Genomic DNA, 16,695 nt, shown 5'->3' on the forward strand with positions numbered 1-16,695 from the left:
GAGTGCCCTTGAAGAAGGAGTATCCTAAGCCTTTCGGAGACAATGGAATGCATTCTTTGATTTGTATGCAGAAGCTTCTGAACACAAAATGACTCAAAAATAGCTTCTCTAAAAGCATCCCTACAGCACTCAAATAAAAAGAAAAAAACTTCAGTAAAAAGCTGTAGCCATCCGAGCAGGTAACCTTGACTTGTTCCATCTCTCAGAGGTACAATTTGGATCCAGCTTCTTTTATAAACCAATAAGCTTTGTATTATTTTAATTGACACATGGCTAAAATTTGGAAATGAAAGCTATAAGATTTCTGTGTCTGTCTGTATACACAAACAGACACAGAGATCTTATAGCTATGTATGTTCAACAGACATAAGTAAAAACAAGTGCTTATATAAATTAAGTATTCCTGAAAACTCTCAGAAAAATAGGAACTAATCCAAATGCTTTTCAAGTTCATGTGACTTGGGTAATTTTCAATAAACAAAAACACTGTTGGTTTAGTTTAAAAAACCAATATGCCTTCAGGGTTGTCAGCATTAGACATAAGGCAGACGTACAACTTTGATTCTATGTCGGTCTACTAGTCAAATAAGCTCATGTTAGACAAGTGAATTACAAATAAGCTTCTGCTATCTCTATGTTACAAAATTTCTCAGCAAGAAAAACAAGATGATGCTTAGCTATTTAATGTCTCATGAAATTTTCGTAAGTAATCCAAGCATAATTGTTCAAAACAAGTGAATTAAATCAATGTAAGTCCACATAAGATAAATACTGAAACATTAATTGCTGAACATAAGTTTATCTACTTTCGGACAGAGAAACTAAAGATACCTGGGTGTGTTAGTAAACATGTCCTGTGCTACACTGAAAAATTATATGGAAACGTGCTTCTAGAAATTATGGTGTATTTACATAGATTTCTCAATCTACAGAATGCTAGCGTGACAGTCGAGAAAAAATGTGAAGTAGGAAGATATGTTTTTTGTTGAAAAAGAAAATGAAGGAAAAAAACAAAATGGCTATAGGAAGTTGAGAAGAGGGAGAGAGAATCTTGTGTGATTACGCTGGCTAAAATTGAATGAATCTATTATCATTCATATCAAAATAATGCATAACTAGCATTTCAGCTCCTGTTAAAATGACTAAACTTTCTTGGAGTATGGGCCTGCTCTTGATGGGAGATTGTGAAAGGTTTTTCTTTAACTTTTGAATGGTCTGCCTAGAAAGCAAAGATTCTGTATTTTGTCAAGATAATTTCCTGTGCTTCGTGCTGTCTTTGATTAAGTTTCTCTCTCAAAAAGTCAAGGGGTTTTGGTCTTTTGTTTTTTTTTTTTTTTTTTAACAACTACATGGCTTTCTCTGTATTTGCCTTTGAAATCTTTGTCACTTTGGTTAAATGGATAACTAAATACCTGTAATCCTATTTAATCAAGTGCTTTGAATCTTGAATCTTTTGGGTATTCTTTTTATAAACGTCCCAAAAATCAAATTCTGAATGAAGTCTTTTCTGACCTTAGACTAACTCTGGGATTTTTCAACGGCCCCTAGAAAATCTTGTTCTATTTCTTTAAAAAAAAAAAAAAAAAAAACACAGACATTAAACTAATTAAGCATCTTTGCATGGGAAGCATTGTCAAATAAATGTGAAACTAACTAGGCTTATTTGATATGTGAAACTAACTAGGCTTATTTGATCTATTACACTGCATGAGAAGCATTGTCAAAGGTGATGCTTAACCTTATGTTATTTTTGTATGACTATATTATTAATGTAAGTGTTTTAGAAATTGTATGAAATTCCTAGAAATTGGATATGTTCTGGTATAATTTTATCAGTCATAATTCCAGTTATTATCTTCAAATGTTATAAAATAAATAACCAAATTTCCTTGTCAATTGCATTAAAATGAAATGTCATCAAATCTGTAACTATGGACATTTTAAATCTTTTGCCATCTACAGACAGTGATTTTTTACTCTGATATTTTCCTGAAAGCTTTTGCAAGCATCTGTGATACAAAATTGCAGGAAGATTTACAGAAAAGACTCTGACAAGTACAGGTTTCTGGTAACTTTAAGATCACAGCATTGGACTGGGTAAGAATTTCCAGCAGTCTAATGGAAAACCAATGGATTCATGAGGCTGCTAACCCAAAATCAAGCAGAATAAGAATTACAGGGGACTGAATGAACTGATGAGGGTGATTATAATTTTTATGTCTTTGAAATATTGTGGGTTCTTTAATGTTTGTTTTCTAGAGTTAAAGAATGCCTTTTCTCTTTTCCCTTAAGACCTACAACTTACAGCAATTTGGTGAAGAATACTTTCGTAAACAAAAATGAAACACATTTTCTTTTCTCCCTACCCCAACCCCTCCAAAATTCAGAAACGTATTGAGTATTCTTTATTTTCATGGCAATATAAATATTTACATAAGTTCAATGAAAGTTTGTTTCCCCTGTAACAGGACACAATTGGGCAAGTCCTCTGCTTGGCTTCTTAGACTGAAAAGGCTTTTTAAAGTCTAATTTCAGATTCCTTATTACCAGACAGTTTTAAGGAATTCAGATTGACTTTACAAAACCAATAAAGCCCCTTAGATATTATCAAACCTCTGACTGGAATGGCATACTTGAGAATGTGTACATATTCACTATTCTTGCTGCACTTACATATATAATCAGGCCAGCTTAATGAGACAAAACTTATTTTGCAAACAAATTAGCCTGTGATTATCTTTGGTAGAAATGGGAACTGTAGAGAGAAAAATTGTGTTTCCATAGAAAACTCTAAGTACGCCCATTATCAGATTCTAGTCCTGTTTATTGTCTTTGAGGCATTGTCCACCTATAAACTGCACTGGATCCTGAATTCCTCTAGTTTCCTCCAATATCTGGTTACAACCCTCCAAACTAATATTTCCAAATTCTTAAAACTGTCCTTTTCCCCAACCCCTACTGGATGATTTGATGTAAACTTTAGACAAATCGCCATCATGGCTCATGTAAGGAACCTTTGTGCCTGTTTCTGTGGGGGCCACTTAGAGAATTCACCAAAACATCTGATGACATCAACCAAGACACTCAAACTGCAAACCAGGAAAGTCCATCGGTAGAAACTGCCATCCTCATTTCAGCATCTCAAGATGCTCCAAGAGCAAATCTGGAAATCTTCTTAATGCCCTGCCCTCCAGAGGGCTCATTTAAATAACAATAAGTTAGACTTATTAAGTGCCTTGTAGATGCCAGGGACTGTTCTATGAACTTTGTGTATATTAATTTATTTAATCCTCATAACTACCATATGAGGTAGGCACTATTGTTATTCTCATTTTATAGAAGAAGAAACAAAGGGATAGATAATATAAACAATTTGCCCAAAATCACACAACTGGAAAGTGATTGAGTCAGGATTAATGCCAGAATAACCCAGAATGAGAACATAACCTCTAAGCTACAATGCAATAATATATTAACATATCTAACTACATTTGAATTTTCAACTTCCATAAAGGAAAATAAAGTATTTTTTATGCTGTTGCAAGCTTTTGAGATTAAATGAAAAATAGTTTTTATTTTTTTATTTTTTGTAGGGACAGAGTCTCACTCTCTCGCCCAGGCTGGAGTGCAGTGGCCGATCTCAGTGATCTCAGCTCACTGCAACCTCTGCCTCCCTGGTTCAAGCGATTCTCCTCTGCCTCAGCCTCCCAAGTAGCTGGGACCACAGGCGCACGCCACCACACACAGCTAATTTTTGTATTTTTAGTAGAGATAGGGTTTCACCATGTTGGTCAGGCTGGTCTTGAACTCCTAACCTCAGGTGATCCACCTGCCTCAGCCTCCCAAAGTGCTGGGATTACAAGTGTGAGCTACCAAGCCCGGCCTAAAAAATAGCTTTTAATCAAAAGAAAGTGGGGTGAGGGGAGAAAATGGAGGTGATGTCTACTTTAAGTCAAGATGGAATAATGAGGGCCAAATTCGCCCTTCCATCTGAAACAACCACAACACCAGAGGGAAGAACAATGGTTTTCAAGACACAGGACGTTAGACAATGAAAGACAGTGATCTCTGAGGAATGGAATACAAATGAGAAAAGTCCTACACATGCCCCAGGTAACTGCCTTGAGGGAGTCTCCAGGAGCATAGTTCAGGGGTGGGGCAGGGGGAACCAAGAAAAAGCCCAGCAGACTCGCTGAGTTGAGGAGACAGAGCTAAGTAAGAGTCTGGACTCGCTGAGTTGAAGAGACAGAGCTAAGAGTCTGGACTCACTGAGTTGAGGAGACAGAGCTAAGAGTCTGGGGAACTTGAGGTGGCCAGAGGTCACAGGGCAGAATACAGCAGAGATGGATGCACACACTCCAAGAGAAACCCAGAGACCTGTGCAGGGTCCTCCTCAACTACTCATCATATGCTTGTGAGGAAATACTTGAAGTAAGGGAAAGAACCATCCATAAGGACTACGGGGATTAGTGCCTACTCTCACAAGGAAGATTGAAAAAGAATCCTCATAATTCACACAGCATTGAGTAGAACAGCAGTCCCCAATCTTTCTGGCACCAGGGGCTGGGGTAGGGGGACCAGTACCAGTCCATAGCCAGGGGGTTGAGGGCCCCTGGAGTGGAATTCTCAGTAGTAGGGAATAATTAGCCCCAGGCCAAGAATGGCTCCAGACCCACCTAACAAATCAGAAAAGTAGGACCTCAAAGGGTCCAACTATTTCCAAGTAACTAAACTGTATCCCAGAACAAAGTTCAAGAATACTTACAGGAATACAAAAATATCCAGCATCTAACAAGGTAAAATTCACAATGTCTGGCATCCAATTAAAGATTATCAGGCAAGCAAAGAAAGAGGAAAACATGACCTATAATCAGGGGAATAATAGACCTAGAGTTGACATGGATATTATAATTAATAGAGAAGGACATTAAAACAGTCATTATAACTCTATTCCAAATGTTCAAAGGTGGAGAAGAGACCTGGGCATAAAAAAGAGCCAAAGCAAACTTCAGAGATGAAAACTTCATCTGAAATGAAAACTGCACTGGACAAAATCAGCAGCTAATTAATTAGACACTGCAGAAGGAAAGATTAATGAACTTGAAGATGCAGTAATATAAACTATCCAAAACAAAGAGAAAAAAATGTTTAAATATAAAATAAATCAGTGAGTTATGGGACAACCTCAAGCAGTCTATAATATACACGCAATTACAGTATCTGAAAAGGGGGAGAAGCAGACAAAAAATTGTTTTAAATGATTTCCCAAACTTAATGAAAACTGAAACTCACAGATCCAAGCAGCTCAACCAAACCCAAGCACAAGAACATAGAGAAAACAATACCTAAGCACATAATAGTAAAATTGCTCGAAATAAAAACTCTTTAAAGCAGCCAAAAAAAAGACGTTACATCTAGAGAAACAAAAATGACAGCAGAAACAATGCAAATGGGAAGAGAGCAGAGCAAGATCTTTCAAGTACTGAAAGGAAACTACCAACCTGCAATTCTAAACCCAGCAAACACATTTTCAAAAAAATAAGGTAAATAAAGATGTTTTCAGACATAAAACAGCTGAAAGAATTCATCACTGGCAGACCAGCACCATAAGAAACATTACAGGAAGTGCTTCAGGTGGAAGGAAATGGTATCAGATGGAAATCTGGACCTACACTCACAAAGGAATGAAGAGCACTAGAAATGGTAACTACATGGGTAAATGAGATTTTTTTATATTATTTAAATTTAACAGATAATTCAATGTTTAAGCAAAATATATAATAAGGTATTTTGGTATTTATAATGTATATAATGTGTATTCTGCATGAACTGATTCTGAAGGCATTTCAAAGCAAAAGATTCCAAAAATTGTTATGCAAGAATAGTACATAGTTTCACAGGGTAATCACCTTGAGAGTCAACACTGAATCACATGCCTCAACTCTGGTTTCTGTGGACTGGTTTCTTTTTGTTTCTTGGTTTTACACTCATTAGTTGGTATTACATAAAAATTCCCTATGGGGGCCTACATGACCCCGCATGACCTGGCCGGTGTCTTACTCTCCAATTCCGTCTCCTCCCACTCTGCCATCAATCACTTTGCTTCTCAGCCACAAAGACCTTCCATTAATTCTTAGGATATACCAAGGTCTTCCCTCAACACTGTGCCTTTAGTTTTCTGTTTTTCTTCCTGGAACACTTCTTCCCAGGCTCTTCTCACAGCCAGCCTCTTCTGATTCTCTGAATGACCACCCCATCTAAAGCAGCTGCCTTGCCCCCATTGTTCTCTATCACAGCACCCTGTTTCTTTCTTCCACAGAATTCATTATGACCTATTTTTGCTTTGTCTATTCATTTGTTTGTTTACTGGTCTTCCCTATAGAAGACCTGTCTTGGTCACTGATATCTCCAGCATCCAGGACAGTCCCTAGCACACAAGAGGCCCTCAATAAATACTTGCTCAATAAATGCAATTATATATGCCGCTTTTCAAGGGGAGACTGACCACAGTGTACCAAGAAAGCAACTACGATGAAAAGGGTCTAGAAATCCTGACAATGAGAAACTGGTGAAGGAACCAGAAATGTGTAGCCTAAGGAGGTTCAGGCTAAGTTAAAATGTTCAAACTATCTGCAGATACTTAAAGGCTATCCTATAAAGGAATTTGTGCCATGTATCAAACTAGAATCACTTGGCCAAAATTTCAAGGAGACCAATTTTGAGTCAACGTACAAAAACAATTTTATTACAACTAAAGCTTTTTAACAATAAAATTAACTATTTTGTTAGTTTCCCACTATTGAAGACATGCAAGAGGTTAGATGGTTATCTGACAGAGATCCTGAAAATATGATGTCTACACAGGGAGGTGAGTGGGGAAAGGTTCATAAGAGTCTATAAAAACCTATAAATTCTAAGACTACAATGCTTTTTTCTTTCTTTTCTTTTCTTTTTTTTTTTTGGAGACAAAGTCTCACTCTGTGGCCCAGGCTGGAGTGCAGTGGTGCGATCTCAGCTCACTGCAACCTCTGCCTCCTGGTTCAAGTGATTCTCCTGCCTCAGCCTCCTGAGTAGCTGACAATATAGGCGCACACCACCATGCCTGGCTAATTTTTGTATTTTTAGTAGAGACGGGGTTTCAACATTTAATTCCAGTTATGCAAAATGTCAATATCCATTATTACCTTTCATTCAATGTATTTATTCAACAATCATTGAGCAACTAATAACAAATGACTATATTAGCCTTTTTGAGATAAACAAAAATAAAATGATTGTTCTCCATCCCAAAGTGCTACAATATAGGAAAGAAAATAAGACAATTAGAAGTCAAGATGGAGTGAGACAAGTATCATACCTAAGGTACAATGCACAAGGTTCAAGGTTTCCCCTGCGTAACTGATTTTGTTATATCTGAAAATAAGCCCAGTTGATTACTGCAAAACGTGCAGATAACTCCCAAGATCAAGGCACAGGTTTTATATAATACTTCTGACAACTGGTCTAGGTAAGCTGCTAAAGAATCTGAACACACACACACAAAAAAGAAACTTGGAGATGAGGAATTACTATACTACAACGAATATGACTAAAAAGACAAATTCTCAGTCCAATAACTTTATATCTACTAATATCTACTAATATGTAAAAATTGTATGATCTCTACCTCCAAAAACAATTTGAAATGGTGAACCAACATTTTACTTGAAAAACTCTAAATTGGAAATTTAACAATTCTATCAAATTTATCTCCTGGTTCCCTTTTATTATGGTTCTGGAGAAATAAGCCTAAATAGATGAAAAGTGGAAGCTTCTAAATTAACATTTTACAGAGGAGATGTAAATGGACCAACTTAAACATTAACCAATCTCATTTCACATTCCAGGGAAGGGTCTCTTACCCTCTTTGCCTAAGTACATGGCTTTTTTAGCAAGTCAGTATATTTAACCAAAATAAATACACCAATAGCAGAAGAATGCTAGATATCTAAGCACCACTGCTTTCTAAAAATAAAGTCCTCTAAATCCATCATGATGCTTAAAATGAACATTTTAACATAATATAAATGCTGACAGCAGAAATAAAGCATTTAGCTTAAGAAGCAGAAAAAGCAATAAGCAATTGTATTTTTGAAAAAGGAAAACTTTAGCAATTTTATGAAAACCATAAAAATGGTTCTAAGAAAGACTATGAGTGCAAAAAAGGCGTAACAGAGAAGTCAAGTTACCAGTTCACAGAAAATAAGCACAGCTACTTCACATACCACAGTCTGAAGGCATTGGTGCTGCAGAAATGGAAAAGATAACTGGGGTATCAGAAGCAGAAAATATAAATGGGTATCTTCCAAACAAAGGATTTCCTTCTAATGGAAAATCTGGAAGGTCCTCTATGGTCATCTTCTAGAAAGCCACCTATAATAAGAAAGAAAAAAAAAGTGTTTCTACTTTATTTGTATGCAACTTAGAATGACTGCCTTCAATAACTGCCTAAAAGTTATTTGACGTCAAATCTGCTGACATTTTCAGTAAGGATCTTTTATGAAAGGGAAAAAATTCCTTTTGGCAAAACTGTTGTTAAAAGGCATACATTGCTTCACACCACCTCTTACACCAGTCGGTAGCACATGTAATCTCTCTAGACAAAGCTCAAAAGGAATATATAATAGGTGAAAACACTTTAAATGCTGAGCTAATCTAAATGGGTGAAATCCTCCTACTCACGTAACAAACAACGGCATATTAACCCTTGTAGATGGATCTTTAACTTCCCATAACGCTGGCACAAGTTACATCATTTGTCATCCAATAGCTCATGCCATGTGCTCATCCCATGAAGATAATCTACCTTAAAATGTTTCCATTATTTTCTATCCCAGAAAACTTTACTGAAAATTAATCATGTCACTCTTAGAAATCTAAGAGTTTACTAAGATTGTTCGACTTAACAAGGTCCGAGGTATGTGAGTTCTATCCTGGCCAAAGATGGAAGCCATGCCTTTTAAAGCACATGGCTTATATTACCTCTTTTTCCCAGAAAACATGAGTGCTTAGAATAAATTTGCTCCAAATTAGACTTTGTACTACACCCTAGCCTACATCTCAGAAATGATGTAGAAAGCAGAGAAACTGCTAGTAAAACCAAACTTATGAAGCTAAAAGCCTTCCAGTTTCTTTTGTATCCGATCTTTACTATCTGAAGTGTCATGAATTCCTGCTTTTAAAATGTAAGCAAAACATTATAAAACTAAATGAAAAATAAGTTTACATTATTTCAGTAGAAAGCATAGAATAAAAACAGGTAATCAATGGCTTGATCTGGTAGTAGACAACACCATACTAGCTACTACTTAATGTGTGCTCTGTTCTACTTAACCAACCCTATATCTAACTCAATTATCCTTACCATCAGTGCCCCACTACAATAAAACAGTCATTTCATTGAGCTCACTGTTGTCTTCCCAACTTGATTCATGTTTTCTTAATACTGGCAGGAACTGGTAAAAAGTAGGAGGCTTTTTTTTTCCTCAAAAATCGTATGCTTATATGGATATAGATGTTATATATTAGGTAACCTAATCCAGTTGTTACTATTTTAAGGTATTCACATTTTCTTGGATGCTAAAATTACTTACCACCAAATACTTAGAAGCATTTTGACATTAACCTTGCCACATAAATAGGAAAATGACAAGTTCATGGAATTAGTGTTACAGAGCAGCGGTGATCTTCTTCAAATACTATCAATTCCAAACAGTAGTGAGTACTTATTTATTAAGGAACCACTACAAACAACACACTATTCTAGATGTTTCAGCAAATACAAAAATGAGTTAACAGATGGTCCATGCTTGTTAGGTAGTTTACAATCTATTAAGGTGAATAAAATACCACTAATAACTATAGATTATGAGGCAGAATGGGATCTGCTCCATCACGTAAGTACCAGGAACATTTGCAGTGGGAGCTTCTAAGAATCATAAATGGTGAGGAAGGTATCATCTGCGATGAGTCTTGTGTGATGAATAGGTATCAATGTAAAAGGGGATCCCATTAAAGGGAACAGTAGGCTGGAACTTGGGATATGGCTAGGAAAACAGTCAGAGGTGAGGCTGTAAGGGCTTTTTAGGGCTGTACTGAGGAGCAAATACCTCATCAAAGACCAAACCACTTACTTTCATGAGCACTGGGAAACTACTGATTTTTTTAAAGAGAGTAACATGATTAAAGCTGTTTTAGGAAAATTAATCTGACTATAATCATGGTTTGGGACTCAGACATGTTTTTATACTCTTAATTCTTCAGCAAAAAGATTCAGTGGATATCTGTCTGAGTTGGTTAAGAGGAGTCACCACATGACTTCCCTTTCAAAGGGTGGAGTCTCCCATTCAAAAAAAATTTTTTAAGTGATCCCCAGAGCACCTTTCATTTCCTTGTAAACTGTTGAGATCCTCAAAGATATGATCTCTATCGTACACAACTAGCAGTCACCACAGGAGCTAGTGTGTTACACATATTTAACTAATATTCAAAGCTTAGATTCAAAGTGGAAAGAGGATTCATGCAATCAGATGTAACCAGCTTCAGTCTTTTACATATTAGATACTTCAAGTCCAGAAGAAGCTACAATATTACCTGACCAATGCAGTGAACATGCTTTGTATTTTGTCTTTGTTGCATTTTTCTCTAGTTACATTTCCTTATCTTCGTGAAAAACTTAACATTCTACCTTTTGTCCTGCCAAAGGAAACTATGTACCCCTATAAACTTTCTTATAGTCTCAGATTCATTTCCTAAAAGCAATTCCTGGATCTGAAGACCTACAACACCTGGACTCTTGATCAAATGTCTAAGTATACTGATCTGAACTGAGTACACACTTTCATTCCAAATCCGACTATGGTTAACTGGTGATAACTGATTATAAAGTAAGCCTCAGGTTAAAAAATAAAATAAAATATTGGCCCTGCCAGGCACGGTGGCTCACACCTGTAATCCCAGCATTTTGGGAGGCCATGGCAGGTGGATCATCCAAGGTCAGGCATTCGAGACCAGCCTGACCAACATGGCAAAACCCCATATCTACTAAAAATACAAAAAATTAGCTGGGCATGGTGGCGGGCACCTGTAATCCCAGCTACTCAGGAGGCTGAGGCAGGAGAATTGCTTGAACCTGGGAGGCAGAGATTGCAGTAAGCCGAGATCGCGCCACTGCAGTCCAGCCTGGGCAAGAAGAGCAAAACTCCGTCTCAAAAAAAAAAAATTGGCACTAATCAACTGTCTACAGAACAGGTGCCTCTGATACTAACAACAGCTAGAATGAAATTCCCCAAACTCTGATTTCTATAGGAATTTCACCCTACTCATCACTCCAAGTTAGCTGTTAGTAAAAGCATCTTACATAACATGGCTCAAATACCTTGTGATTTTTTTTCCAAGACTCCTTGGTCCATGCTTTAACACAGAGCAGTAATAAATGGGGATGTCCACTAGCATCTTCAGGCTGGTTCAGGACTGTCTGGACCCCATAAAAGGGCCTTACTGAAGCCAGGAGACTTCAGATTTGAGATATGGTTCAAGAGTGTCCTGGAGTTATTCAACTAATAGGAGACCAAAGCTGTGTCTACATTAGCTGGAATCATGAGGCCCTTTCATTCAATTTCCTGTAATACTTTGTTATGAGTCATCATTCTCCTGAGATTCCAATCTCACCACGTAAGTATTTAAAGCATAACTCCAATGATCCTTTTATTTGCTACCTACATAACATCTGTACAATCTACTAAACAGGTATTTACAGTACTGAACACTTAGTTGGCCTTAGAGAGAATTAAAAATTGAAATACCTGCCCTGAAAAAGCTATTTATGCATTTAACAAATATTTATTCAGTTTTTCTTACTAAGTTCTAAGCTATGCAAAGGTAAAGAAACCAGATCTGTCCTTGACCTCATATAGATTACAGCCTAGTGTTGATTCCTACCAGAAAGCTGAAAGTAGTAAGTGCTATGACCAAGGACAGCTGAGTCCTATGAAAGCACAGATTCAAGAGGATCAACGAAGGCTTCCTGGAGACTAATAAGTTAAAGCTGTGGCATCTGACCAGATAACTACTAGCCACATGTGACTATTTAAATTAATTTAAAAATTGGCCAGGTGCAGTGGCTCATGCCTGTAATCCCAACACTTCGGGAGGCCGAGATGGGCAGATCACTTCAGGTCAGGAGTTCGAGACCACCCTGGCCAATATGGTGAAAACCCCCCCCCCCCCCCCCACAGCAAAAATTAACAGGGTGTGGTAGCAGGCGCCTGTAATCCCAGCTGCTCGAGAGGCTCAGGCAGAACAATCGCTTGAACCTGGGAGGCAGAGATGGCAGTGAGGAGAGATCAGGCCACTGCACTGCAGCCTGGGTGACAGAGCAGAGCGAGACTCCGTCTCAAAAAAAAAAAAACAAAGAAAAAAGAGAGAGAGAAAAGGAAAAGAAAAAAAATATTAAAGTTTCAGTTCTTCCACTGCTCTAGCCCCATTCAAGTGGTCAAAAGCTATATGTGGCTAGTGCTACCATATTGGGTAATGCAAAAAGAACATGTTTCTGGTCTCCGAAAGCTCTTCTAAACAGCACTGAAGGAAAACAGTGCAGCTCACTCTCCAGATGAGAAAACAATATACAAATGCCTGAAACAAGACACAAATAAAGGTTAACACACTAAAGCAAGCCTATAGCTCCATAGTTCATTATAAATAATTAACAAGGGAGCAGTAAGCCTAAAAGTAACCAGAGTTTGAGGTTTGAACAGGGAGAAAGAGTGAAGTTGATTTTATATAATCTAAAGATCACTGGTTTCAAACACGTGTCAAAATTGGAGTTGTCATAAGCTATAAGAGACAACATAGGTCACTTTTTTAAAAGCCCTTGCTGGTGGGACTGTATGTGGTAAACACAAAATGTCTGAAATGAATCCTACAAATAGAATACCATGGGCTAAATCTTCTACAAAACAGAAGTAAACACATTCCATGCATGGCAAGACTCAATCTTACAGTCCAGATAGTCCGTATCAAATGAAAGCATTTAAAAAATGCATCATATTTACGAAAGCAAAATAAGCTGGAACCAGGATGGTTCTCCAACATAAAAACGCAGACCAACTAGACTCCAGCAGGTTCAAGCCTCTGCTTTCCTCCCCAGTTGCTCAATGCCCCGCACCACGTGATCCTGTGCTGTTTAGACGACTCACTTTAAATTGTGCACAAGATTCACAAACAACAAACGTCAAAGTGAAAGTGAAGTACAATTTAAGTGCTGGCGGATGTTCCTGAGGAGGAAGGTGTTTACTGAAACCTTTCAAAGGCGCTGTTTTACACGATGATGGTGCTACAATATGAACGCAGTCTAGTATCTCAGAACATACAGCAAGTTATTGTCCCATAGGAACATCATCCTCTGATACGTATCAAAACACTGTCTCAGCACAGAGCTGAAAACCAGAGTCTGGATGACGTGAACAGCCTGACATCTAATTCAAAGCGCTACCATCATAAGCAGTGAATGGGATCCTTAAGGATGCGGGCTCAGCTCCAGCGCTCCTTCCAACTTCCCCTCCCAGGTGCGGATGGTTCAGAATTAAGGGATCTCAGGTAGCCAAGGACTGCAAGGACAGCCATTTGGTTTAGCTTTGAAGACCCACTGGCCAAAGGTTTCTCGACAATTTAATGCGCAAGGGGAGTCAAGTGAGAAATGGGAAGAGGGCCGCGTTGGAAAGCCACTGCGCGTGCGGGGACTCTCGGGGCAGCCGCGGCCGGCGGTCGTGGGCCAGAGCCCAGCTCCGCCGCCGGGTCCCGCACACCCCGCGCCCCTCAACCTAAAGTTGGGCCGTCCGTCAGCGGCCGCCACGAGGAGTCCCCATCCCCGCCGGGTGGGCCGCTCCGCCCCGAGAAGGCCTCCCCGCGGCCGGCGACACCGGTGCCCACGGGAGGCGGCCGCGGGGCTTCCACAGCCCCCAGCGCCTCTGCGCGACCCTCCCGGGGCCACCGACCTCCCCGCGGGCCCCCAGGGCCGCCCACCCCGGCCCCGACCCCGCCGCCGGCCAGCCCGCGGCCCGGGGGGGCCCCGCGCGCCCCCGGCCCACCTGCCTCCTCCGGGTCCTCTCGGAGCGGCCGGCTGGGGACGCGGGGGCGCGGAGGAAAGGCCGAGAGGCGCGCTCCCGCCGGCGCTGTCTCCCGTGGCCGCCCACGGAGCCTCCCGCCGCGCCGCTCCACACCTCTCCCGGCCCCTCCCGCTGCCTCCCACGCGGGGTGGGCGCGCGCGCAGTGCAGGCGGCCGGGCGGCGCGCAGGCCTCGGCCACGGCCCCGCGCACGCGCTGGGGACTCGGTGGAGACGGAGGAGGCAGCGCGCGCCTGCGCTGGCTCGCCTCGCTCCCGCGCCCCCGCACTCCCCAGCAGTCAGATGATCGGGCGCACGCGGGGCCGCGACCCCGGCTGACAGCGTCTGCGGGGTGTCGCAGTGTTACCTCCCCCGCCGCGAAGCCAGGCGGCCCCGGCACGCCGTGCATGCCCACCGCCTTCACAGCCCTCAGCCTCGCGGCCTCACGTCTCTAACCTGCGGCGCCCCCACCAGCTGCTGGGGCCGGGGACCTAGTCTTACCCGTCTTGGGCTCCCCAGAGTCCAGCCGAGCGTGGTCAAGAGTATATCCACCAGTTCCCTGCTGGCAGGGCTTGCTGTAAAAGGCCTAATCCATGCTACACCCACGTTGAGCAATTAGTTCATATCTCCTGCGGCTTTGCTGCCTCTTCACCCACGTTTTCTCCTGACCCCTTCTCCGTCTCCCAAGGACCAGACAGGGTGAAACTGTGCACCTAAAGTCGTGAACTCTGACAGCCTGACTCTCTGTCATCTGGTAACAAGAAAGCGTTACTGGACACATAGTGAGTCCCCTTAATGAGGAGACCTAGTAAGACCATGACCGAAGTTTGAAACATGGAGACAACAGTGTTACATCTATCAGCTGTCTCTGAGGCCTACAGCGGCTGCTTCATAGAGGCTGTACTTCTGTGTTCAGCGCGCACAGTGCCTGGCAGGAACAGATGTTGAATGAACGTCTGTCAGTGTCTCTGCAAGAGCAGAGGTAAGCGCTCACCGCACCCCAGAGCATCTTTTCCTGTTAGAATCATTGATTTCAGGGACTGGAAAAAGCCCCCTTCCCACTTGCCTGAATCCTCCTTACAGTGTCTTCCCACCAAGCAGTGGTTGAACACCTCCACTAACAAGGAACTCATTACCTTTTAAGGCAGCCATTTAATCTTTGATCAGCCTTTTGGAAAATTTCTACCTTAGGAGCTAAAATCCAGCTCCCTGCATCTCCCCCTCACTGGATTTTGTTTCTGCCCTGGGGACTCTTAAGTCTGACTCCAATTCATCCAAGACACGCATTACCTGTCCCTTAGGCTACTCCTGATACGACCTGGTCACAATCCCACTCACCAGCATGTTGAGGGATTCTCTTGGATGCATTCCAACTTGTCCAGAGCTCTCTTAAATGTGATTATCAGGAATGAGAGGGTGGCCTGCCAAGTGTGGAGAGGAAAGAGACTGCCACCTCTTCTTAGGTCCTATGCTTAACAAAATTCACCATATCAAAAGAGTTGCTAGGAGCAGTCACATCACATTGTTGAATCGGGTGGAGCACACTGTTGACTAAAACCCACAATATTTGAATACATGACCATCCCTGACCCTGGTCAGCTGCCAGTTTCTCTGTCTCTGCAGGCTCAGCATCTGCGAGTGCTCTCAGAGATGTGACACGGATACTTCCTCCTCCCTCTGAAGAGTCCACCTCCCTTTCCCTGCTTTCATCATACCCTCTTCTTGTCTGACCCACCCATCTCTTTAGCTGGTTAAAAGAAGGAAGGCAATCTGCCCTTGGTTGGCTTCAAGCACCTATAAATGAGGCCAATTGTCATTGAACCACAGAAAGTCATAAAGATCTGTGTGTAACAGAGTAGCTATTGGTGAAGTTTCCAAACGTATACAGTTCACTTTTATTGCGATTTAAATTATCCATCTGAAATACCACTATTAGTAGGTGACGAGGCATGGCTAGCTGAGTTGTTCTTAGTTATAATAAAGATCTCTGTTAGAACAAGCCAGGCCACTGGCTTTATCTGCTACACCCAAACACTGTATGATACATAGGCAAATTCCCAGGATACCAAGCCACCAGAGTCTCCCACTCACTTAGTTGCCTTTGTTCAAAAATCTGACGTTACTTCTTTACACCATCATCAAGAATGCAAGTGCTCGTTGGAGTCATGCTTCCCAGAATACCTCGTGACATACAAGCTTTAGAACCAGGTATTGCCCAGTTAACCAGAGTGAGACTGGACAATGATATGCGGCCAGAACTTGGAACTTGAACTATTCATTGGGGTGGGAAGGCACATGGGGATGTGGACCAACTGTAGCTGCTGAGATTCAATTCTATCTGGAGACACAAAGTTCCTGAAAAGTATAGCAATAATCCACAGCGTCAGGAGGTGATCACCTTACTGGTCAACATCACAGTGTGGAGAAAGGGCATTACTCACTGACCACTGTAAGGCACTTGACCTATGGAAATCTTGTCTTCACTTTACAAATGAAGAAACAGACTCTGGGAGGCTGCGTGACTTGCTCCATGTAGCCAGGGGCAGAAATAAGA

At 41.1% G+C, this 16,695-nt stretch overlaps 1 protein-coding gene across 2 annotated transcripts in view; it reads right to left on the reverse strand.

The window, feature by feature from the left end:
- The window catches only part of CLIP4 (CAP-Gly domain containing linker protein family member 4), a 68,402-nt gene extending 54,018 nt beyond the window's left edge, over positions 1–14,384 (reverse strand). Inside the window, exons 1-2 of one of the 2 annotated variants that reach the window (XM_034952872.4) lie at positions 14,127–14,384; positions 8,265–8,412 (exon numbers count right to left, since the gene is read on the reverse strand). In XM_034952872.4, coding sequence (XP_034808763.1) covers positions 8,265–8,397 — 133 coding nt within the window. In that variant the 5' untranslated portion in view covers positions 8,398–8,412; positions 14,127–14,384. The remainder of the gene's footprint in view (positions 1–8,264; positions 8,413–14,126) is intronic. The other variant, XM_034952873.3, reaches the window with a different exon arrangement.
- Between the last annotated feature and the right edge of the window lie 2,311 nt (positions 14,385–16,695).

Source organism: Pan paniscus, chromosome 12 (genome assembly GCF_029289425.2).
Source record: "Pan paniscus chromosome 12, NHGRI_mPanPan1-v2.0_pri, whole genome shotgun sequence".
Classification (NCBI taxonomy): domain Eukaryota; kingdom Metazoa; phylum Chordata; class Mammalia; order Primates; family Hominidae; genus Pan; species Pan paniscus.